The 24286-nt window shown below is 41.0% G+C and overlaps 1 protein-coding gene across 11 annotated transcripts in view; it reads left to right on the top strand.

Annotated features, from left to right (window-relative positions):
- Positions 1–24286, top strand: part of auts2a (activator of transcription and developmental regulator AUTS2 a) — a 449370-nt gene that overhangs the window by 157772 nt on the left and 267312 nt on the right. For all 11 annotated transcript variants that reach the window (XM_088088966.1, XM_088088967.1, XM_088088963.1 and 8 more), the window contains one exon: positions 21189–21290. In XM_088088966.1, coding sequence (XP_087945092.1) covers positions 21189–21290 — 102 coding nt within the window. The remainder of the gene's footprint in view (positions 1–21188; positions 21291–24286) is intronic.

Below are 24286 nucleotides of genomic sequence, written 5' to 3'. Positions count from 1 at the left end.
ATTTTATTTTGTTGTACTATTTATATTTTATACAGGATCCAAAACTCACTGAGTTCCTATTTCTGTAAAAGTTAGAACAGTTTTTAAAGTTAATGAAGAAATGAGAGATAATTTTTAAGTTTTTACCCAATGTTGAAGGCAAACTGTTTTTATGACATGTACAATTATAACACTTTAAAAAAAATATATATATTTATATATATATATTCATATTTTCTCGTCATCAAGTGTATTGTTATCACAAAAATGCCCTTAAATACTGTGATAGTATTGTAGGTTCATATGCCCACTCCTAGTTGCAACCAAACTGGCTCTATCGCACTGTCCCCTTGTTTCTCCAGTCCGAGAGATGGATTGAAAACCGTTGTGCTCAACCACTCCCTGACTGGTGTGAGGGGGAGAAAAGGCAAAAACACACAACAGACAGGAAAGGCAAACACCGCTGTAACACAAACACACATCTTTGTAGTGCCGTTTTCCCTTATTTTGGAAGATAAGAGGTTATAAATGTAAAAGTTCTGCTTAAAAGAAGTCCACTGCTGGAACACGCAAAGTAACAAACAAACATCACCAGTTGGCCGCAGGCTGTGGGTGAACTGAGTGAAATGGCTCCCACATACAGCAAGGTTAACCCTTTGAAACCTGGATCAACATCAGTTTTCTTGTGCTGCTTTCAGATGCCTTTCACGCATTTTAAGATTTTAAATGTAAGCAAATTGGTAACAATTAACAACTTGGCATGAGATGTCCTGCAAACTGTAAACTGAAAAAAAGGAAAACAATGAAAGGGAGAAAAATTGGAATAAATACATAAAAGTGACAAAAATGACCAAAAATGTCTTTAAAAAGACAGAGATTCATTAGAAAATTGTCAAATGAATAGGGAAAAAATGTATTTAGAATGAGACATGTAAAATGTGGTTACAGGAAAAAATTATTATTATTATAATTATTATTTATCATTTTTTTTTAGCGTTTTTTGTTGTTTATTTTGTTTTGTTTATTTTTGTTTTTGTTCAGATATTTTTCTTTTCCTTTGATACTAATTTAAGGTAATTTTTCTGGTTTCTGGTAACTTAATTTTTTGCTAGTTTTTGAGTAATTTTATGTTGAGTTGCTCATTGCCATCTGTCTGTGTTTTCGAAAGAAATCAGTGGATAAGTAGCAGTAAAAGACAGAAATAGAGGATAATGATGTTTGTTTTCAGCACTCTTTGTTTAGCTTCAAGCCTCATTGATTGAATCTTGTAAGGTGGAGTGCTGTGTGTGTCCACGCATGAAATTCAAAGTAGCTGTCTCTCATTACACACTATATATTTATTATCTAATGCTTGCACTTGGGTTTATTTTCCAGTCGTTTGTGCTGTCCTCCACTTTCCACTCATCCTTGTCATGTGTTGTCATGTAGCACCACCCACAGGTCATCAGGAGGGTGACAGGCTGGTGTGCTGCAGCTCTCCGTCAAGGAAGAAAGACGTTGGGGTCTGACTGAAGCCTCTGCTGTAGTTCTGGTTTCCTGCTGAAAAATCAGCTCTGAAGCCAAAAAATAAAGCAGAAAAATTCTCAGTCATGAACTGAGAGAGAAGTGCCCGCGTCATTGTTCCTACTTGTGGGACGGGGAAAGAAAGTGCAGCGTACACCAGAGAACCCGGCGCTCTCTCTCAGATTCAGTCTTTGTTCAGGCTGTGCTGAATTATTTACCCCCGTGTTTAAAAGATGGCCCGGGGGAATTTTGACATTAGCTCTTCGGAGCTTCAATCTTTCTGGCCTACAAAAGCTCTGCGTCTTTTCATGAAGCGCAGTGTATACAGACAATTGTAAATGAAGAGCTATCAGGAAAAAGATGAGGGGGGAGGGAAGTTTTGATAAAAGGCATTGTTGAAAGTCTTCTTTTAAAAGTGGTGGATGCTTGTTTTAGTCCTGTTCTTTGGCTCTCATTGTGCTCTCCTGTGAGACTGCAGGAAGCTTTCCCCCCCCCAACACTTCCTGGTACTTTTAAGAGTGTACCCAGCTTTGCATGTCATCTCTGCCTCGCTTCTCTTCTTCGTCTTTGGGATTGGAAATATAGTTCTCATTTGCATACACTGAGCTGCTCCATAATTTATAATACAAGTGCTTTTACACTGTTTGAAACAGTGATGCTGTCTGAGGGTGTTTTCACTTTGTTAAGGTGCAGCTGTTGTTTGTAGACACAAGTGAAGGTGATGTTTTTGTTAACCGACTTGATTCTGTTGGTAGTTTCTCACTAAAAGCTGTTTTGGGAATGAGATGTCTGCAGGTGCATGAGGCAGAGATGTGGACTCAAGTCGCAAATTTCATGACTTGAGCCTCGACTTGACAAAATTCAAGAAGACATGCATCTTGACTTGGACTTAATCACCAGTGACTCATGACTTCACTTGGATTTGAATCTTTTGACTAGAGAATACTTAATACCTTCCCCCAAAGATTATTTTAATAAATAGATTAAAATGTATTTTTAGTGTATTTTCACTGTTTACCTTTACAGCAGACAGTCTGTTTAAACAGAGAAGCTGTTAACAGTTTCAGTTCCCGATATATGCTCTCAAAGTCACTCCACTGAGAAAAACTGTAATTTTAGCTCACTGAACACAGACGCTGCTGGTCTACTGGTTCAATCAGTTTTGTGTTATTGTGTGACTTTAGTGAATCCCAGTGACCTTTTAAATGCCTTTTAACCTTTTAAAAGTCACACAACACAAACAATAGCGATACAGCGATATAATGGCTCAATTTTTCACATGGATATTACTGTTTGACATTGAAATAAAGCAGTGAAAATACCCTTAATATAGCATATACCTAAACTAAACTAATTTATAGATTTATATATTAGTATCCATCCACAGCAGTAGATTGCTCAGCTTTTATGTTGGACTCAAGCCTGCTCCTCTAAACTGCTGACTGACATCTGCTATATGTTATATACTGTGTATGGACTGTCTAAGTACCCCATACAAGCCCACTCAAAAAAATCTGAACTATCCCTTACTTTTTGACTTGTAAAACAATGACTTGGTGTCATTAGGAATCATTTATTATGGTACAAAATCTGACAGCCTTGACCGAGTTTTATGTTTATGCGCTTGTGATTGGGTGGAGAACTCACTGATGTTCTGACTTGTATGTCTTTGTCAATGTGATAGAAGCTTATCTAAGAAAATGTGGATTAGTTTACGAGGTTACATCAGCGTTATCACGGAGGCAGGTGAGCCTGTAGCAAAGCAGCGCGGGCCATAAGTCAGCCAACCCAAACTAAATTCCACGCTCTTATCAGTAACACTCACACCCCTTTCCAAACACCTAGTAACTTTGCTCTGTAGTCATTTTTAATCTTATCAGTCGACATGATGGACAAGGTCTTGTGAAGCAGGTTTCCCCCCTTTTTATTGCTCATTAGCCATAATTATGTGCGAGCTGCCTCTTTGGCCTGTTTTTTTTTTTTTTTTTTTGGCAGGGTAATTGATTGTGGCTGAAGAATATGTGTGCTGCAGCCAGCGCAAGCAAATCTGCACTGATGAGCCTATGATCCCTGGTTCCTGGGTTGTTTATGCAGCGCTCATGCCATCGGCGGCGAATGTAGTTCAAAGCCATTTGACACAAAAGCTGTCACAGTGGAAAGCCACAGAAATGCAAAGTCGAACTCCCACATCACTTCCTTCAGCATTTCTTTGATTAGACCTCAGTGGATTCTCGCGCTGCTTATATAAAGTCTTCATCTCATACTGGCCTATTTGAAATGATTACACCAGTTTTGTTCCAGAAAATGCCTGAAGTTTCAAGTGATAAACCTCAGGCTGAGAACCCAATTTTCCCCAGCAAACTCTGAAAGCCACAGGCAGACTTCCACTCCTGCAGCGCCTGCCTTTTAAATTGTGTTTTATTCATTTTTTGTGTGTGTGTGTGTGCTTTTCACCAAAATTGCCACACTGAGGGTTACAGAAATAATTTTCAGTGTTTCCTTGAGGGGGGGGCTATACTCCCATTTTTTTTTGACCAGGGGTGAGCACAAAAGGGAGACAAACGGCTCAGTATCAGCCGTGATTTCCTGAATAGCCCAGTGGGAGCGCGGGAAGTCGGGGTGCATGCAGCAGATCGGCGTTGCCCTGAAACAGCAGCCACGCTGTGAGGGAGATGGCTTTTCTCTGCGACAGTCCGACTGTGAGCCACGGGTCTGCAAATGAAACGGGGGGAGGAGGGGATGCAGCCTTTACAGATTCAAGGCCCCTGTTGCCTTAGCGGGCATGTCTGCTGCTGTGGCAAGGAAACAAAAAAAAGCAGCAATGGATAAACAGACAAAGAGCTGCAGATAATTCTGTTGAAAATACAGTGGCGCTATTTTCCTGCTGTTTGTGAATTCATCAGGCCCCACGCTGTGCCACTAGTGATTTCTAAATATATGCAGCTCATCTGATGTAGATGTGTAAACTCTGTGTAGGGTTATGGATGGCTGTGCAGACAGATTGTTTGCTCTGGGTTCTCTACGGTCCTGGTGGGTGGGATCTGCCAGCATACATTGTTTTCCACATGAGCTTTATTGAGTTCCCAATTACAATGCTGGTCCTCTTGTCTCGGGCTTGCTGCTGCAGCCGAACTGACCTTGCATTTTTTTTGCAGGGGAGCGCTGTTGTGTATTCAGGTCTGCAGGCCTGTTAGTGAGGCAGACAGTGAGGCAGACTTCTCTCAGGCCCTGCTCCTGCAAGACCCCTGCTTAACAGGCATCAGGCTTACATGCTTAATACTTGGGAGGGGAGAGCGGGCTTAGCTCTTAGCTCTCATCGCAGCTGACAGTGTATCAGGCACCCAGACGACGAGGCCGGACTCCTGCAGACTTATTAGCCCTGTCTGGACTGGCTTTCCCTCAGTCTGACACTAATGTTCGACGAGAGAAGTTACTTTGGAATTTAATGGAATGGGTGGAAATGAGCAGCACACGGACATCCGTGTGCTGCTGCTGCTGCTGCTGCTGGTTTTCTCCCACAGCTCGCCTGGCTGTCGGGGCACTTGCAGTAGGTGGAGCTCTTGTGTTGGATTTTGATGTTGCAGCTCGATTCACCTGCTCATGAAGGACACTGTGTGTGTCGGCGTGTGCGCACATCCCTTTCAAACATGCAAAAGATAGCATATAACAAGAGATTTACAAGCTCTCTGCATACACACACATGCCCAGTCATATAAACACATAAAACTCAGTGTAGACCTAATTGACAGCTCTTGATGGGCGGTACAGTGCTGCCAACTGTTCATGTTTACATTAGACCTATTAGAAATTGTAATGGGACTCTTATGTTTTCAGCTTGTGTGTACGTGAGTGTACACAAGCTTTATTTACCGCCCGCAACAACATGCTACCTTCCTGACACCTCTGTGCGCTGGAATAGACCCCCACAATTCCTCCCTGCTCTGCCTGTTTTCCCTCCCCCCTTCTCTCTCTCTCCCTCTCCTTCTCTCTCCCTCTCCTTCTCTCTCTCTCTCTCTCTCTCTCTTTTTCTCTCTCTCTCTCTTGTCCCCTTGCGCCATCTCCTCCCCACAATCTACCGCAGGCCCTCCATCTCTCCGGCCTGTCAGCGTGCTTTTTCATTTGGCTTGTTGCTACAGGGGGCTCGACGCTGGCAGATTACAACTCTGCAGCCAGTCATTTTCGATTTATCAGAGACCCCCCTCCTCCCTCAGCCAGCTACACTCACTACCTCGCCAGCATCAATCCAGACACATAGCAATTCCTCACCACTCCACCACCCAGCCCCCTGTTCCCTCCCACCTTCCATATCTTCCTCTTTCGATCAGCGCAGAAAATTTAGCTCGCAAGCCCCGAGACAAAAAAAAAAAAGAAATATTGTGGCAGTGGAAGCATTTAAGTTAGAGAGGCAGCTAGATCTGTATTATTACTTAGGCCTCTGTCACTGGTGATGACCCGGGAGAGTGGAGAATATCGATCGTGTGTCACTCAAGGCATTCAGCAGATTGCATTGACAAAGCTTGTCGGGGCCTTTAATAGCAAGGTTAGCAGCCTTGGCTGGGGCCCAGGAGAAAACTCTAACTGTGCCCTATTTCATGGTGGCTTTTAACCATTCCCTGGGTTCAGAGAGTGGATTGATAACAGTAAGGAAGTAATTTTACTCTCATAATTGCCTTCCTGTGGTTGACATTTGTGGCCCTCAGCGCCTGTAAAAGTGCCTTTCCAAGAACAGGAGAAAGAGGGGCCAGCATTGTCTGGCTGCTTTTTGTGACAGAAAATAGCTTTGCACGAACAAAGATGTGGTACACTTAACAAAACACGATAGAAAAAAAAGGAAGAAAAGAATCAAAAGGGGTGTACAAGTGTGATTTATGAGTTGAAGGAAGTCCATTACTCGCTAGAGGAAGCCCAGACCAAAACACAAACAGAGCGAGGGCATGGCTTGCAAAGAGGGTCACGGAGTAATTCTTTTGCCCTGCCAAGATCGCTGATAGCTGCTGAAAACACTACTTGTCAGAGGAAGGGAAAAAAATGGACACGATTTCGATCTCACTGTAATTCTCAACATAAATAAGAGCACTAAAGCACCTAAATAGTCTCTCTTTAAGCCAAGTGATGTGGAACTAGGCTGAATTGTAACAGGTCCCCTGTGTGTTGTAATATGCCTTACACACATGTGGGGAAGCTATTTCTTCAAGTGGCATAGTCATCGCTGGTCTGACGTGGCAGGTAGGTGTTCTCAGCACTGTGTGTGTCTAAATCATAACCCTGGAACTGATTTGACTTCCTTTGTTTCTACAGTAAAGCTGTGACATTGGATAAAGAAATCAGTGTTTGTTTTGGGTGATTGAAGTTCAGCGAAAATAAGATGACAATGTTCCAACTTGTGTAAAGGTGTTATTCATTGAACTACCATGAGTACGCGCCCTAGTTGCTGCTGCTGTACGTGCTGCTGGCTTTTCAACAACTTCCCAAACTTATTCTGACTTTTTAAGTGCCGTTGCGGAAATAGTTTTTTCAGCTGGACAGTTATAGTTGTCTCATAATTGTGCAAAGATCTTGATCATTGTTGAGGTCAGAGTGTATTTTCTGATGTCGTTTCTGTTCGCTCAGCTCTCCTCCAACCATTGCATATCTGAGTTTTCATTTGGCCCCTTAGTTTTGTTTAATTCAATATTAAAAAGTACAATTTTACATTTAATGCAATGAAATATTTCTGCCCTGACTGACTCTCTTAGATAAAATGGTTTACATGTGATTGTTAGGTGTTCCAACAACGGAGTGAAGGACTGAAAGATTACTTTCACATCAGGGTATCATGAGTTGTTAACCAGGAAAGATATCACCCAACCTTTCACCTTGTGAGAAATGTTATACAAGCCTTTTTGCTGGTGCATACAGTAGCACTCAGGGCCCTGTCTGTAAGGCTTAGTGATATGGTTTAAAATAATGTCATCATGTTTTTAGGCTATATCTGTCGATAAAGTCATTTCATACGTCGAATGTGGAACAAACAGCGATGCACTGAGTATATTCATATATTTACCCACCCCTGGTTCTGTGCCTGACCTTTCATATCCAAACCGTGTCTGAATGACAGAAGGTGCCCCTCTTTTGGGCACAAGCTCCTCCTCGTTTTGAGTAGGCCGGTAGGTGTCAGTGTCTTGTGCTGAATCGCCCACGTTCAGTATCGCTTTCCAGCTCCTCCATGCAAAATGAACGATATAGCATAATATGAAACAATAGACGCTTTTTTATCGTCAGACCATACATTTCGTCATATCACACAGCCTTATGTGTCTGTAATGATCAGTGTCATCTAGGCATTAGTGGTCTTTCATGCCCAGTTTTGAGCTAATAAGACAGTGAGGTTAATCTAGCTTGTTGCAGACAAGCTAGATAATGATTTCACATTGACTAAATAGATACACTGACAAGGAAAATGCAAGTCGGGCAACACCATAGCCTAGCCAACAGTCTTTGTGTTCTAGGTAAAGAAGAAAAAGGCTTGTAGTGTCTCACCATCAGTTGGTGCCATCTTAAAATAAAGTTAAGGTAGTGTATAGGCCTAGTTTATTCCAAATTCACTCCAAGGTCAAAATAATTGAATTAAGAGCATTTAGAAGTTGATCATTGAAGGTTGTTCATGTTGGTAGCTTTCTTTATAGAAAACACACAATTATGTTTTTTATTGTCTTTGACAGCACAGTTTATGTTATGATTATGCCATCTAAGTGCATGTTCCCATTACAGATGTAATTTCTGGCCAACTTGGTTGTTTTGGTAGGAAGATAGGAAAAAAATTCTCCACCACAATCCCAAGGTTACCCATTAGTTGTTAAGTTAATGTTCTTGCGACTGCTGTGTGGTTAAGTGCAAAGGAAGCGCAAACAACATGATTAAATAACGCAGTGGTCTGCAAAGACAAATTTATGTGTAAATAGGGACATATTACAATAATTAATATGATGTACAAACATTAGCAATTTCAACATGAGGTCGACATTCCAACATTCAGTTCCCATTTCCTTCCAATATTTGGTTTCTTTTTGCAATTTCACACATAGCACACTAACCGCTATGTGTATTGTATTTTTCGAGGTCAGTTATATCTCAAGTATAAATCTTGAGAACTCTTGAGCAGTTTTTATTCTTGCAAGTTGTCAAACAGTGGTAAAAACATACTTTGTAAGGGCCTTGACAAACCAGTCTGACAGCTGGCCATTGTTCAGCGTTTGGCCAGCAGTGAGCATCAGTTGCCCTAGTTTATGCAAAGTGTCCTGCACAGTTTGCAAGGTTTCTCACACAGTTGTTATTTGTGGTGGCCCGTTATGATTAAAACTTCTGCCACCATGTGTTAATTTTGCCTTTTTGTAGCTGGACCATTCATTAGGATCACTATTAGAATGTATATACTGTTCAGTTATTCATTACACAATACTCTAGTAGTGCAGAGCACACTCTGAGCACAGATGGAGCAGTTGAACGCTAGGCACAGTGAAAGTGAAACTTAACCATTGATTTCTCTGAGTCTAAAAGTTTTTCTGCATTCTCTCGTCTCTGTAGCAGCTCATACATCGATCTGACTTGATCTGCTGTGATCACATCGACAGATAAGTTATCCACACCACAACTCAAACTCCACAAACTGCTTCTGAGGAAAAAATGATTTCCCGCAAAAATTACCCACTAAAACATCCATACTTATAAAAGGGACACAGAATGATACAAATGACCCACACAATTGGTTGTGTTAGTGTTTTTTTCAACAACAGGTTGTGTTGTTAATGTGCTACCTGGCTAACTAGCATCTTTAACTTTTCCTGTCGGTCTTGCGGTTTCCCTTTTTGAATGATGAAAACAGACCTCTGTCACCTGCTGGTATGGAGAGTCATTTCTCTAAGTGCAGATGCAGAACGTATCTGCTAGTTGGTTGTTAGTTGTAGTCTCTGTGGTGCGTTTAAGTACAACCTTTTGGCTCAGACACAGGCGATGTGAGTTGACACACAGTCAGCCTTTGTCACCACCAGTTCTCTTATGTTAAGTGTGTCTTGGCCTTCACAATTGTACCTTACTGTTAACTGTTGTTTTTACGAAATTTTTTAAATATTTTTTCTTTTCCACAAATTTTCAAGTAACAGTTGCGTTAAAAGAAAAATTCAGAATTAACATTTACAACAATTAATAACATTTACAAACAGTTCTTACATTATGGGTTAGGTATCATAGAATATTTTCCCTTTCTAGGTTATATTAGGATGTTTCACATGTTTTCTGCTCATAATAATGATATTTCCAAAAACACACAAAGGCAGCACTGAAACAATGAGTGCGCTCTCTGTGAGCTCCCCAGTCTGTCTGCTGCCTACCAGCCCATTATGGGCAGCTGCATTTTTATGACCAGTCAGACGAAAGGGAGTCAAGTACATCGTCAATGTGGTTCCACTATAATGTTAATGGTCAATGTTCTGTCATCATCGTGGCTTTATGCACCATCTTGCATCAAAAACGTACAGTATGCTGTTGTATTACATGTGATTTACTTCCCGTCTCTGAAGTCCTGATTATTTCAATTACAATCATGTTGTTTGGCTGTATTCTTGTTGCCCTTGGCTTTCTGCTGTCTCCCATTACCAGTCTGTTACAACAGCCAGAGCAGATGTTTTCCAGCATACTCGTCACGAAGCAGGCAAACTCAGGCTGCTATTAATACGGTGGGAGCACAGCACTGTCTTGTTTTATGACTTGATGACGACAGATGTGAATTTCAGGAAGGTGGCTAAATGAGGACGTTTACAGCAGGGATTAGTGATAACAGCACCGGCCCCGGGCAGACACCCTGGGTCAGCCAAATAGGAAATGTATATCCTGCCATCAGATTTTACAGCCACCACTAATCCCCAGAATAGCAGGGCAGATGGAGCCAAATGCAGGTAAGGTGAGACACTATCGTGTTTGTCGGTTTACACCAGCACAGAAGACACAGCACAGTAGGCAGGGCTGCCTGTTAGCTAAATGATCATATCCACGTGCTGACCAGAGATCAGCTCATGACACCTTGACCTTTATGTTAACATCCACAGGGTTATTTATTACTGTAATTGGATGAGTGCTCACTGCAGATACACAGTGAAATAATAAGGATGAATGATAAGGAAATAATGACGGCTAGTGCGGTGTCTGCAATAGAAATAAGCCTGCTAATGTTTTGAACATACATCACCATGCTTCTTGAAATGTTAGTGTGAGAAGAGAAGTCGCATAACATCACTCAGTGGAAATGCAATCATCCTGCAATTGTGTTTTATCGACATTTTGAAAATACCGCTAAATTTTTGCACAAATCTGTAATGGAAACCCGCCTACTTTCAGCTGTGCTTTCCCTACTATGACAAGTCAAAGTGTCTGTTGTGAAAAAGGCCTATTGGTATTCATTGGTAAGGTGATAGATATAAGTGAATGATGTGTGTTAGCACATTTTTAGCTCATGTAACCTTTCAATGTTACCATACATACATTAGTGTCAGTGCAGCCTGTATTTTATTTGCTACAATTAACACTAACGTATGTTAAATTAAAAAGGAATCGCAGTTGTTATTGTGTGTGATGTTCAAGAGTGGATTGCCCGGATTGTTTATTGAGTGGCCTTTTCTCTTAAGGAATTGTGTAGAATGTCTCTTAATTAATCTTAATTAGCTTATATGTTTTCTAGCTTTATTTACTGTTTTACTTTCCCAGCCTGTAGTTCTTCCATGCCTCTAGGGTTTAGCATAATGACACAGCTTTGACCTATTTAGGTTGTCTTTGTTAAATAGCCACATTGACAAATGTTTGTATCTTCTCCAGCCTTCTTAAAAGCTCTGGTTATGCATTTTCCCTTTTCCTGCAGCCTCGTGTGCCATAGTGAGCACTCTGCTGATATTCCTGTAACATAAAAACAGCCCTCTTTCCCTAAACCAGAAGCATTTGTCTATCATATTACCACCACACATGAGCCACACACAAGGCTTGACCCAGTGTTAAGTGTCTGCGCTAAATTTCATTGCCTCCATCTACTGGAAGGCCTGCCAATATACTGGCAGTGAATTCCTGGAGGAAAATAAATGGCAATAAAAAAGAGAAATGATAGCCCCTGCAAGCCGATAGGAGAGGGCTCTTTCTCTGCTCTCTTTTTTTTTCCATACCTCTCTTTATTGAGGCTGCCCTGCTCGGGGAGCTGTGATTTGGCACACTGACTGTGGCTTTAGTTGGATGGGTCCCTGAAAGCCAATATTGAAGTAACGACTCAGTAGCACAGATTGAAGAGCTGGGGAATCATGTAATTAATTGCACGCAAATTTCTTTGATGAGTAGTTATGTGGTGATGAGCACTCAACCGGGCAGCTAGAGGGGTCTTTGTGACCTCCCCCCTAACCTCAGCGCCCTCCTCCCTCTGTATCCCAGTGCATTCTGGGAAGGATCCTAGTAGCAGTATTCTCTTGGTCTGCTTTCTATCTACCGTACACGGGGAGTGTTAGAGCTCAGGAAATTGGAGGTGCATAAAGTGGGCAGGAAGGTTATTTTACTGCCACGTGGGGCCACTATAACAAGATGTTCAGATATGATCTGAGAGAGTCGAGGTCTCCCGCTGCTCTTATATCCCCCCCTCCCCACCACCACACACTTTTTCTCCACCTGCTCAGTTCATTATTAAATCTGGGAATTGTCCCCATAACTCAATCCACCAGACTACAGCATTATATGACCATTTGTGAGAAGGGAGAAGGGTGATTGCGACGCAGGGCAGAGGATGGATGTTAAAAGCATATTGATTTGTCTGTAATGTCGTCATAGATCAGAGATTTATAGCAATATATAAATGCAGCCACAAGCTCTAGTAGCCTCCAGCCTGCGGTGGAGGAAATGGAGTCCTTAGGATGACTGATGAGATCAAGACAGTGCTCTCAACCACGCTTACCCCCCCTTCGCCCCCCCGTCCCCACCTCGAGCCTCCATTTCCCACTCCTCCTCCTCTCAGGATGCTCTCCCCCTGCGGCTGCTGTGACTAGTCCTTAGTGGCTTCATGTCTTTGCTTTGGCTTCACATTCCAGCACAGAGGCTAGTAAAGCCTCCTCCGTGGCCTGAGATTGGTCGGAGTGGGTGCATTCGGCCTCATTGATCTCTCCCCTGCTAGAAAAATGATGTCTGACAAGGTCGCCAGAGATCACTGCCGCTCAATGATGCTAGAGGATTGAAAGGAAATGGAGCTTCTCCATGGTTACATACCTAGGTACTAATAAAAACTGCTGCCATGGTCGACTGCAAGTGACATCTTATCCACAGGCAAACTGATGGTCTTTAGGATAAACATACCTAATATTTTTAATATGTCATTTAGTCACAGTGATGAAAGAAAACACAGCATCCATGCTTCAACTAGGGCTGGGCAATATGGCTTAAAAATGTTAAGCTTTCACAGTATTTTTAGCTATATCTTAATAACTGATATATATCTTGATGTTTTTAAAACTCGAAACTACTTTAGACTACTAAAATACAAAACTATTAAATGAACTACAGTTACAATGAAGTTAGTTTAAGTACTGCAATAATAAAGTTAAATAAAGCACTATTATATTAATGTCAAATAAAATAGCTACTGTAATATAATGAAGTTAAATAGTGCTGTTTTAAGAAGTTATATAAAGTACTGTGATATTAATGTTAAGAAACTACCTACTGTAATAAAATGAAGTTAAATTAAGCAGTGTTATTTGAATGTTACCTAAAGTAGCTACTGTAATGTAATGAAGATAAATACAGTGCAGTTATAGTAAAGTACTGGTATAATAAAGTTAAATAAAGTACTGGTATAATAAAGCTAAATAAAATACTGTCATAACAAAGTTAAATGAAGTACTGCTATAGCAACGTCAAATTAAGTAGTGTTATAATAAAGATAAGTATTGTTATAATTATATAAATCAAAGCACAACCACTGGTGCTTTTATTTTGAAGCACCCAAGTCACAATGGTGCTCCGTGGTTACAAAAAGCAACTAGTAGTGGCGTTCTGCAGCCCTCCAGATACACCTCGCCTGCTTACTTTATCTCTAAAGAGAAAGAGGTCTCAGTGGGTGAATAAATGTGTGTGACATGCAATGTTTGGGGTCTTTTTTTGTGTGTGTGTGTGTGTGTGTGTGTGTGTGTGTGAGAGAGAGAGAGAGAGGTCGAGAGCCATAGGAAAGAGTGAGAAAAAACAAATGCCAAAGCAAGTCTCATGCTGGTAGCTCAAAAAAATTACCGGGCATATATGGCATGGAGATATAGTCCTTGTATATGCCCCACATGGAACAAGCCACTATACATTGAGTATATTTTATAGTATATACACAGATAAAGAGGTAGTAAGGGTTATCCTCACACTGTATGCTCGGGACTTCGTGCCACACACAGAGCAATAACAGTAAACATATCTGGGGCAATGCAAGCCAAGCGTTGATCCTCAGTGACAGGCTGTGAGCGAGGGTGGCAGAGGGGGTTATGGGTGATGAGAAGGCCAGGCGGGGCTCCTGTCTGTGGCAGTTAAAGCAGCTGGGCCTCAGAGCCAAGCACAGGGTCAGAGCCCGGCCATGCTGGTGGGCTCACCCACGCAGCCACTGTCAGGAAAATGACGCAGGGCCCATTGTCGCCCCCTCTGAGTCCCTGACGAACTCCTCTTTTTACATAACAGTCTGGTCAGATAAAGCTGGCTGCGAGTTAAACAGGCATAACAGCTTCCAACTGCTGCTGTCGGCAAGCCCAAGGTGGTTTCACTGGATGGGCTCACTGTGAGGCTGATGTGATGTACAGGCTGGTATGGATGTAATTAGTGATGCTTAATGTGGTCTAATGTTTAGCAACGGCGTCTCCTAAGGCAATGCGAGAGCGCCTGTATAAAGTCGACAGAAATTCTTCAAGTTGTTCATTTTAACAGCTGAGTCGTGAAGCTCCCCAGCACTTTAATAGCCCTGGTATATAGACCTCTGAAGGTAGCATAAAGGAGATATTCAAAGTGTAGTCAGTAGAAACCGAGGGGATTTGACAGTGCCGCAGGAAATAGACAATTTATTATCAGCAACACAGCCTAGGTAGTGGATTATCTATAAAACTTTCATGGTCCTCCCTCAGTGGCAAGCAGCCATAAAACTTCCCAAATGAGGGACTTGTTAATTTACTTGTTAAAGCAAATTAAAAATTTATAAGCGCTTTTAGGTAAATGAGATCCTCTTTCATTGCTGCCCTAGTGGGATTCTCTCTGCCAGATCCTGAGAGGACAGGTTAGCTGTTCTGAAAGCCGCAGAAGAACAATAAAAGCCGTTAAATTGTTCCAGGTTTTATTACCGCCGAGCTCCGCAGCTGCTGTTGTGCGTAACTAAGGGAAACCAGGAGCTGATGGCTATCCCACTGAGGCCAGTACAGAAAACTGAGCCCAGTTCTCCCTCTGTCTTATTTTTTCCTCTTTGTGGGATGAGGGATGGGGGTTGGGGGTGGAGTTTGCAGGGGCAGGCCGGTTGTGTATGGCTCTGTTTAAAAAGGCCTTTGTGGTTTGAAATGTTCGCAGGCCTACTTTTGTGCTTGATTGCATCGAGTCTGTAGTGCAGCCCTTGAGAATAGGTCAATACACTTGTAAAATTCCACTATGGCAACGGTGAGCACTTTTCAGTAAGTGAGAAAATAATTGACTCCACATGTTCAAGACAATGTAGTAATGGCTATGTTAGTGTACTTTCCAGGGTGTTAAATGAGATATTTCATAATCTCTCTGATCTGGGAACGTACAGCAGTGTGTACCGTATACTCGGAGTCATGTTTTAGCGCCTACAGTACATAACACCATTACCTCTGTGCGGCCACCAGCAACAATGCTGAAATGAAAACGTTCCATATTGATTTAGCCTTTTTTAATGACATTTTTTGTATTATAAAGACAGGCATCCTGTGCTTTGGTCGACATAAGTATTTGTGCGGCGTACATGGCATTCAGCAGCACCTTTGGTATTTCATTCAGCAGCTCCAATAATGCTGCTGAGAGGTTATCTGTAGAGACACTTGTTTATTTCAGCTGGACCTTCAACAGACATGTTGAAAAGCAAGGTCCTCCTGCTATTAACACTGTGTGTGAGGAATAATTGAAATACAGCAGAGTGGAGTGTGTATTAGCGGATGTACTGTAAGTTCTACAAGAGGAACTTAGCTTTGGTCAAGGTTTGTCTAGAAATGGCAATCTTCTGACACGTTATTGGAAATCCATAGCACGGTGGATTCTGAAGAGGAATTCATTGACTGCTCATCTGCTTCTATATTATCAATTTACATTGGTATGGTATGGTACGAGAACCACTGGTGGTACGCGAGCCCCTTGTTCTTGGTACACAGAGTAATCTAAAAAATGTTTTTTAGAAATTTAATACATGAATTTAAATATATGTAATGCTATTGAAATCCCTGAAATGCAATTTAAACGAGTTTTTCCTTTCCTGTAATGTATTTTGTTTTAATATAGATAGATAGATAGATAGAAAGATAGATAGATAGATAGATATTTTGAATATGTAAAACAAAGAAAATGATAAAAATTACAAAACACAAATACAAAAAAACTCAACGAATTGATTCAAATAAGCAGCAAGAAATGCATCTTACATGTTTGAAAAGGAGCAGTATAATAAGTATAATAAGTAATAAGTATAAACTTATTATATCTTACCCCTTCTTAGCTTATCAATTAATTAATTTGTGAACTTCATCTCTAACATATGCACTTACATATTTACACACAGACTTACCGACATACAAACATACACACATATACATACATTCCATATACATATGTATATACATACACATTTATATGTATATATATGTCCCACTGAATTTACACACATATATACATACATGCATACGTTTAAACATATGTGCATGCACCTGCACACAGCCAAACACACAATATACAGTTTATAAACAGTGATTCAAGATGTACGTACCACGTGGATGTCATATCACCCTGCTATGTAGTCATGTTCCTTAATATAGCTCGCACACACGTTCATGATTAGTTCACAGCTAAGCTACGATGGTGAGATAGCAGGCACAGGTGAAATGAATATTTTAAAAACGTTGCATTCGTGGCTACAAATGATAGCTTTTAGGAAGAAAAGTGCCGATTAGAGGGAGAATACTTCGAGCAGCCCTGTTGAAACTGAAGTGGAAAACAATCAACTGAGCACAAGTGCTAGCTGCTTCTAAAGCAGCACCGGCTAAGTTTCTGTAGCACTTGATGAGTTGTGTTGAAGGTTTACATGCCAGTTATAGTGCTTATCCTTTATGCAGTCTGGATTTGAGTCAACAGTCAACAATAAAAATTCTGATTTTGAATAAGCCAGCCTCCTTCGTGAACTGTCCATAGCTGAACAGGGTGTGCTTACACTACTGTATTTTAATGTTTCTCAGATGCTTGTATACTGATTCATTTATTTTGTCTGTAATATTTCAGTTTTACAAAAACCAGCCCACCAAATCAAGACTTCAGTAAAATACAAGAAAGGCAAGCCATGTTTGTTTACTGGAAGACTTGGGATGTTAACTGGATGTCTAGCTTTGCACAAGATTACATGCTGCAAGGGCAGTATAATAATACTGTTGCAATTATGTTTAAAAAACTGACCAGCAGCAGTGGTGACACTTGACACACAGCTATCAAGTAAAAATTTAGATTCTCAGCAAAGTGTGCTTGTTGTGTCTCCACAGAAAATACAACACTTAAAATTATTTTTCACTGAGTTTTAAGTACCACTTGAAACTCAGACATTACTGACGCATTACATTGTTTGGGGTTGTTCAGTTGTCACCACTGGACTCCCCAAATAACGTATGGCATTAACAGTTTGAATAATTGCCATTAACTTGAGTACAAGCATTTATGTTTTTTACCATTTTTTTTAGAGAATGATTTATGCGAAATGTTAAATGGTTTCTCATACTTGCGGGCTGAACTGTTTCATGCTGTGGTTTCGGCGGCTCTCTTCCAAAGCCTCACGCTGACTGCTGATTGAAAACAGTTGTTGATTCTCTACTTCAGTAAATTCAGACTGGTAAGAGAGACGTGGAGAAAAAAAAAACTTTATCCCCTAACACAGAACAGATTGTAGGAAAACAAGACCTCACTGTGTGGAAATTAATGGCAGATGCACTTACTAGTAGTTTAAATGTTTCATTAGATGCTAATGTCTCACTGTGTCTTTAATTGTTGTGAAATTAGCCTCTGGAATATTAAAACCATCTGTCTGTTATCTTCCTGTAGGGCCAGTTCTTACCCAGGCTGCGCCGATACAGTAAGGTCATTAAATACATGCATCCGTATGCCTCAACCTGCGTCTTAATTAATGTCTTTATACAGTTGCATCGGTGCACACCAGTTTTGGGCATCTGTACAGTGAATTGCACTGGGTGTCATTACCGGATGTTTAAAACTTTAGCTAAGTTTAAAAGGCTATAAAAATACAGAATGACCTGCATGCAGTAAGAAGTTGAAGTGATCAGATCAGCATTGTTATTGCAGAGGTCACTGAGACGGCCCTCTGCACCCACACACATGGGTTTTTCATTTAGATTTATCATCAGACAGCAGGTCATTAAATACCAACTTCACTTTTTGATGGCACTGACCACCAGCATTCCCGCCATTTACTGAGGACATCCATTAATCATACCATAAAAAGCAATGAATCCATCATGTGCACCTCAGAAAGGGGAGAGAGGATGAAAAAAACTCCAAAAAAACACAATTCTCTGAAGTAATTTAAGGGAGCTCAAGGGGAAATTAAAGGGAACAAGCTGAGGGATACGTTTTCAAATAGCTGTGTAATCAGGTCCCGAGCTATGTAATAGCCCTGAAAGATGAGCCGCTCTTTATTGGAATGTCTTTATTAGACATGTTCTTCAGACGTTACACAGATTTAAATTTGTGCAAGATTTCTGATTTCATGGAGTACTTTCCCACTGATAAGCCAGGATACAGACGATGTGATTATATGGTTTCACCACTGCAGAATCAGTTTGATACCACGTTGATTAATAAAAGACAAATCTCTATATCTCTCCCACACTCCCCTGATTATATTCTTTATGAGCCTAGGTTTGGCTTTGGGCTGCGAATATGTGATGCAGGAGAAAGCAGCATTTTTTAGGTCTGTGTATACTTTTTGGTGCCTCTGCATTGGCAGTAGCCGTTGCTGGATGTTTTCTTGTTGTCCTGTGATATTTTAAGGATGTCTTTAGAGAATTTTTTTGAATATGACACAAACATCCACATGGATTTCAAAATGAAATTATTAGATTTTGGTGGTCATAGGTCAAAAGTCAAGGGCCTGTGACCTTGTCTATTTCATTCTCATGAACAGGAAATCTGAAGAACACACGTAGAGGATTTCTTTAAATTTGACACAAACATTCACTTGGACTCTAGAATTAATTGATTCGATTTTGGTGGTCAAAGGTCATTGTGACATTTCATCTGTCCACTTTTTTTCTAAACCCAATTTCTTAAGAACACCTCCAGGGAATTTCTTCAGATTTGGCACATTTTGTTCATTCTTGAATCCACTTGGACTCAAGAATGAACTGATTAAAATTTGGTGGTGAAAGGTTACTGTGACCGTGCATCCATATCACTCTTCTGAATGTGACATCTTAAAAAACACATTGAGGAAATGTATTCAAATTTGGCATAAACGTCCACTTGGGCTTAAGAATGAACTAAATAGTATTTAATTGTAAAAGGGTCAATTTAACTGTGACCTCACAAAACATCCAGCTCCGGATTCATACACTTATTAGGACAATATTTCACACAAATGTTTAATAGGTTAAAATGATGATGATATGAAGTGATGTGTAATATGTTGAAAAGGTCAATTGTGCTGTGACATTTTAATGATATGCAAAAACACATTTCTGGCCATGATTCAACATCATAACATATGAACAGGAGGGGGGACATTTGGTCAGATACTGAATTTTTGACACTCACACTCTTGAAACTGTGCTGGCTATATAGATCTTCTGTGCTGCTGAGGGGAAGATGCGTGTGAAGCATCCGTGTTTTCACAGACATGATTGTAAACTGTAATTGCAACTTGACTGGTTTTCGGAGGCATACAACCGTGAGGCGGAAATTCTAGTTTTTTTTGTGTTCACATTCATAAATGCATGAGTCTGCTAGCATGCGCTGCCCAGTGTTGTCAGCAGGGACACAGGGTGGTTAATAAATATTATAGGTCAACATGTTTTGATGAAGGAGCCACATACCGGGGTGTGAACAGTGTCCCTCGCCCTTTCTTCAAGGATCAGTTCACAGGGCCAGGGTGGATGAGATATTATTCCCCTTTTCTCTCTAAAAATATGTAAACTCCCCTCAGACAAACTGGCATTTACAAGAAAAAGACAGAAAATGTGCCTCGGTTTTTGTGGGAATAAAATGTGTTGGAGGTAATTAGTGCTATCACAGCGTAGGGCATTGTTGTGCATGTGTCTGTGCATGTGCCACATTTGGTTTCTGTGTGCTCTTGTGTCCGACCACATAGACACACACAGATATATGCACGCACATTCAAACACATGCACACATGGAGTCAAACAGGCCCATCAGGCATTCCCAGAGCTCGAACTCTCTTATCACGTTCAGCACTCTGGCAAATCCACCCGCCTTCCACCCATCATACAATTCTCTCAAGGAATAGGATACCTTTCACACCGCTAATGGCTACAGAAAAGGGAACATTTTCATTTTAATTATCTGCTCAACTCTTGGGTTCTTTTGGTATTCCCACACCTTGTGCCCTTTCATCACACTAAATGATGGCCGATACCTGAAAAGAGGAGGAGAGGTAAAAAAAAAACAAAAAAAACATATAGTGTAGCTCCATCCCCTTTCCTCCAGAGCAGGAGAGGGAGGGGAAAGGAGAGTGCCATCATTCTCTAGTCCAAGTCCTTTGTGTGTGCAGCGCCGCGCTCTGCTTTTCCTATTAGTTGGCAGAGCAGCCGTTTACTGCACTGTCCCATAAAGCCATCTTTTTATGTGCTTTGAAATGAAACCTGCAGCGTTTGTCTGGTCTGGAAGGAGCAGCATGGGAGCTTCAGAGGACATCAATCGCAGACTTGGACAGAAAGTACAGACCCCACCTCCTTCCACTCAGCTCCGCACTCCCAAGAATCTTTTATTGTTCCACAGATTCTGAAGGGCCTCAGATGCTCACGGATTGGCACGTCCTCCTCTTTATTCTTGTCATTTTGCTGCATCTCAAACAGAGTGTCTAGAGGATGACACTTGCTGAGCTCCTGCTGCCTCGGCATGTGGTGTCTGCTTGGAAAGGATAGTGGCTCCATTTGAAGGTTCTGGAGGGGTCTTTGTCCCTGTTCTCTATTCTGTGGGCTGAGAGGAGTTTCATACTGCGAGATCAGATGGCGTCTATCATTGGCAAGTGGAGAGATGGCCACTGAATAGGCTCAGAAACATGACAGATTTACAGAGACAGCGCCGCAGCTCCTGCCAGTTCTCACATATTCATGAGTCGATTTCTGTGGGATGCCTTCCCCCAGCCAGTGTTATCCATGTAAAGCCCTAAACTGCAGTGTTAACAGTTTTGCTTCATGTTGTTAACCCTTGGTCTCCCTGTGTGTTGTTTTTGGCAGCTGAAGCCGGGGCAGAACAACTGTAAGGACAGCGACAGCGAGAGTGTGAGCGGAGAGTCCAAGCCGTCCATCAGGAGCAGCTCCAGAGACAGACTGACAGATGTGAGTACATTAACACACGAGATCTCTGCTTGACAGCTTGTTACCACCAGTGGTGGTTTGAGGTTCTGTCACAGGGCCTATTCAACCTCTGTTCATAGTGAGTCATCTTCTAAAAAATTAATTCAAATTAAAACACATCTGAGATTAACACCAGTCCATAATGTTGTACAAAGTGCACTTCGCACATGGGTTTCACATTTCACATATAGACAAAAAAAGACAAAATGATGCAGACAATAATTGGAAACCCAAGTTTGAGCAAATTGTTTACTTAGCAACCTCTTCACAGATGATTTTCTGTTGACATGTGTTGGTCAAAGTCCCAATTTTTGGGTAAAACTAGTATATTAGAATTACTTAAAGGTGCCCTGTGGAGTTTTATCGTAAACAAACAAAAGTTCTGTTAACATTCATTAATAATCGTCAAACATGTTGTGTGCCTATTTCCAACAAGCATGATGAATGTATTCCCTTTCTCATAAAAAACTATTTGCAAAAGTGATTTTTGGTATTGCTGCTAGGGTTGGGTACTGTTTACATTTGAACTGATACCTATACTGGTTCCAGTACCTGTAATTTGGTTCTGGTACCCAACAATATGTTTTTTGGTTCTTTGCTTTCTCTGTGATAACAAAGACTTAAGTTTTGAACAAGCACTGGGAAGGTGATCCGAACTGCAGAGTTTAGTGGCTGACTTCTGGGTTTTGTGGCGCTTCTACCTCCTGTCATTAGTTAAATCGGGGGTTCTGCTGAACTCTATTGCAAATGTTGGAGCTCTGTGACTGGCTTTCAGGCTTTGGGGAGTTTCCCAGCTCTTCAGCCTCTTGTCCTGCATTCTCACCTAGATGCACTCTAAGGTACTGACATTTGGTACCAATCGATTTAACGTAAATCGTTACTTGGTAGTACCAGCGTACTTTGACTGGTTTCCCTTAAATGTACAAAGTTCTGTACCCAACCCTAATTGCTGCATGTCCTTGGTGCTTTTCCACCAACTGTCAATCAGCAACATAGTGTGACACCATTGGCAGGAATGTGTATTGCATTCCTACATGAGTATGCAGGTGCGCATTTCCTTTTATGTGTACACAGACAAACTAAAAATGCTTCATAGCGCTACAAAAGGTCAAAACCTTAACAGGGTACTTTTTAATAACTAGTTTGATAAAAAGACATTGGACATGAGAGCTTTGAAAGCTCCTGAGCAATGTTAAATGAACAAGCGACCAGTTTACATAACTGACTTATTATAGTTCAAACCATGTAACTTCTGGAAATTAGTGATATGTAAATGTTAAAGAGGAGGTTTTTAGCAGTAAAAGTTCCACTTTTTGTACAGGAAATACAGATTTACTAATTTAAAAGCAAATACATATTCTTGAATTAGTCATTCCTTGCATTACATGTGACACAACATTTGCAAGAAATAGTGTCTTTGGACAACAAGATACTTGTATACATGCAGCTTCTAGTCAAACTACTTGCCTAATCCTTACATGTAACAGTAAAAACTTTCCAGAGCTGTTCTGTACTCTAAACCTAGAGAATTAGGACGGTATTGTAAATCAGTGCATGTTCTTTGAGCACAAGTGTTTTGCATTCCACTACAGTTTTATTCAGGAATCACTATGTGTATGTGGCCTTGCAACTTAGGTATGTCACATACAAAAGGTAAGTTATGAATGTGATATAATCAATTGTGTCAAGATTTCTTTTGGTGTTGAACCAATAAACTTCAGCCTCTGCAGAGCACTTTGTGGTAAATCTTAAATGTCTTAAGTGCACTCTTCAGGTAAAGAGCACTATTTGCATCCTGTGCACACATGCACGTACACGCGCGCACACACACACACACACACTCACACACACACACACACACTCACACTCAAACTCTTTCAGATTCTCTTTATGACTGATAGAAAAAAAGACAGTACTTACCCAGGTCCTCGCTTCTTGCGGAGGAGCTGAAGGCAAGCATTAACTGACAGAAGAAAGAGCGGCTATGTGTCCCCGTGCCTTGTGACATATTCCAAGATGTAAAGCAAGAAGACTCGAGGGACCTTGCTGCCAGACACCCACCTCTGCTCTTTGATTTGTGTGGAGAATCTACAGTGTAGCAATCAGATATGGGGCCATAATTAAAGCTGTCAGTCGGGAAGCGAGCTAGTCTTCGAGAAAGACATGGCCGAACAACTGAAGCAAGACTGATTCTGCGTGTAGCTTTACGATGCTTGACTGGGCATGAAATGAAATAAGTAATTTGATGTTGACAACAGAAATTGAAATGATACTTGCTGATTTCTGTCTGACTGCACCGTGGTGGCTGTGCAGCAGTATACTGAGACAAATGTTGCTTAAACAATGAAGGTTTGACATTTAACCTATGGATGGAGGCTTTACTGTGACTGTCACAAAGAGTGACAAAAGCACTCAGTTTGCCATTTGTTGTGTCAGGATGTCTTATAACTAAAAGGTTAACAAAATACTACTACTTTCAGTTTCCGTTGAAGTAAAATATTTGCTACATTTTGTCGTGAACATGCTCCTGTTTTTGGATCAGGAGAAGATGGGGGAGAGATGAATTAATTTTTGCCTAATGATTTCCAAGCACACATTCTTTCCTATCTCTCTCCATATTGCTCTACTACAGCCCATAAACAGTGAAATGCAGTTTTATATGACCGGTGTCATTAGCTAGTGCTCAAAGTCTTATTTGATGAGTTACATCATGTTACGTTCTGGTCCTTCTACTCTCACTATCACTGTTACTTTACATAATTTTGAATTTTATGTGAAACCAGTCACTAAGATGATTATAACTTACAGCACCAGCTGATACTCTGAGTAACTTTACTTGGAACATTGTCTGAAATCCTAACTTACATCCATAATTTGTTCTGAGAATCTCAGGTTTCCTCGAGCAGACAATCTCCACTTTCCCCTCTGCCGACTTATTCTCAGGAAGCATCTATCGGTCTCTCTATAATCACTTCCAC

This window comes from Plectropomus leopardus, chromosome 15 (assembly GCF_026936395.1).
Source record: "Plectropomus leopardus strain MGB_pleo_1.0 chromosome 15, ASM2693639v1, whole genome shotgun sequence".
Taxonomy (NCBI): domain Eukaryota; kingdom Metazoa; phylum Chordata; class Actinopteri; order Perciformes; family Serranidae; genus Plectropomus; species Plectropomus leopardus.
Note: the sequence above shows the minus strand (reverse complement) of the source record. Positions and strands in the feature narration are given on the sequence as shown.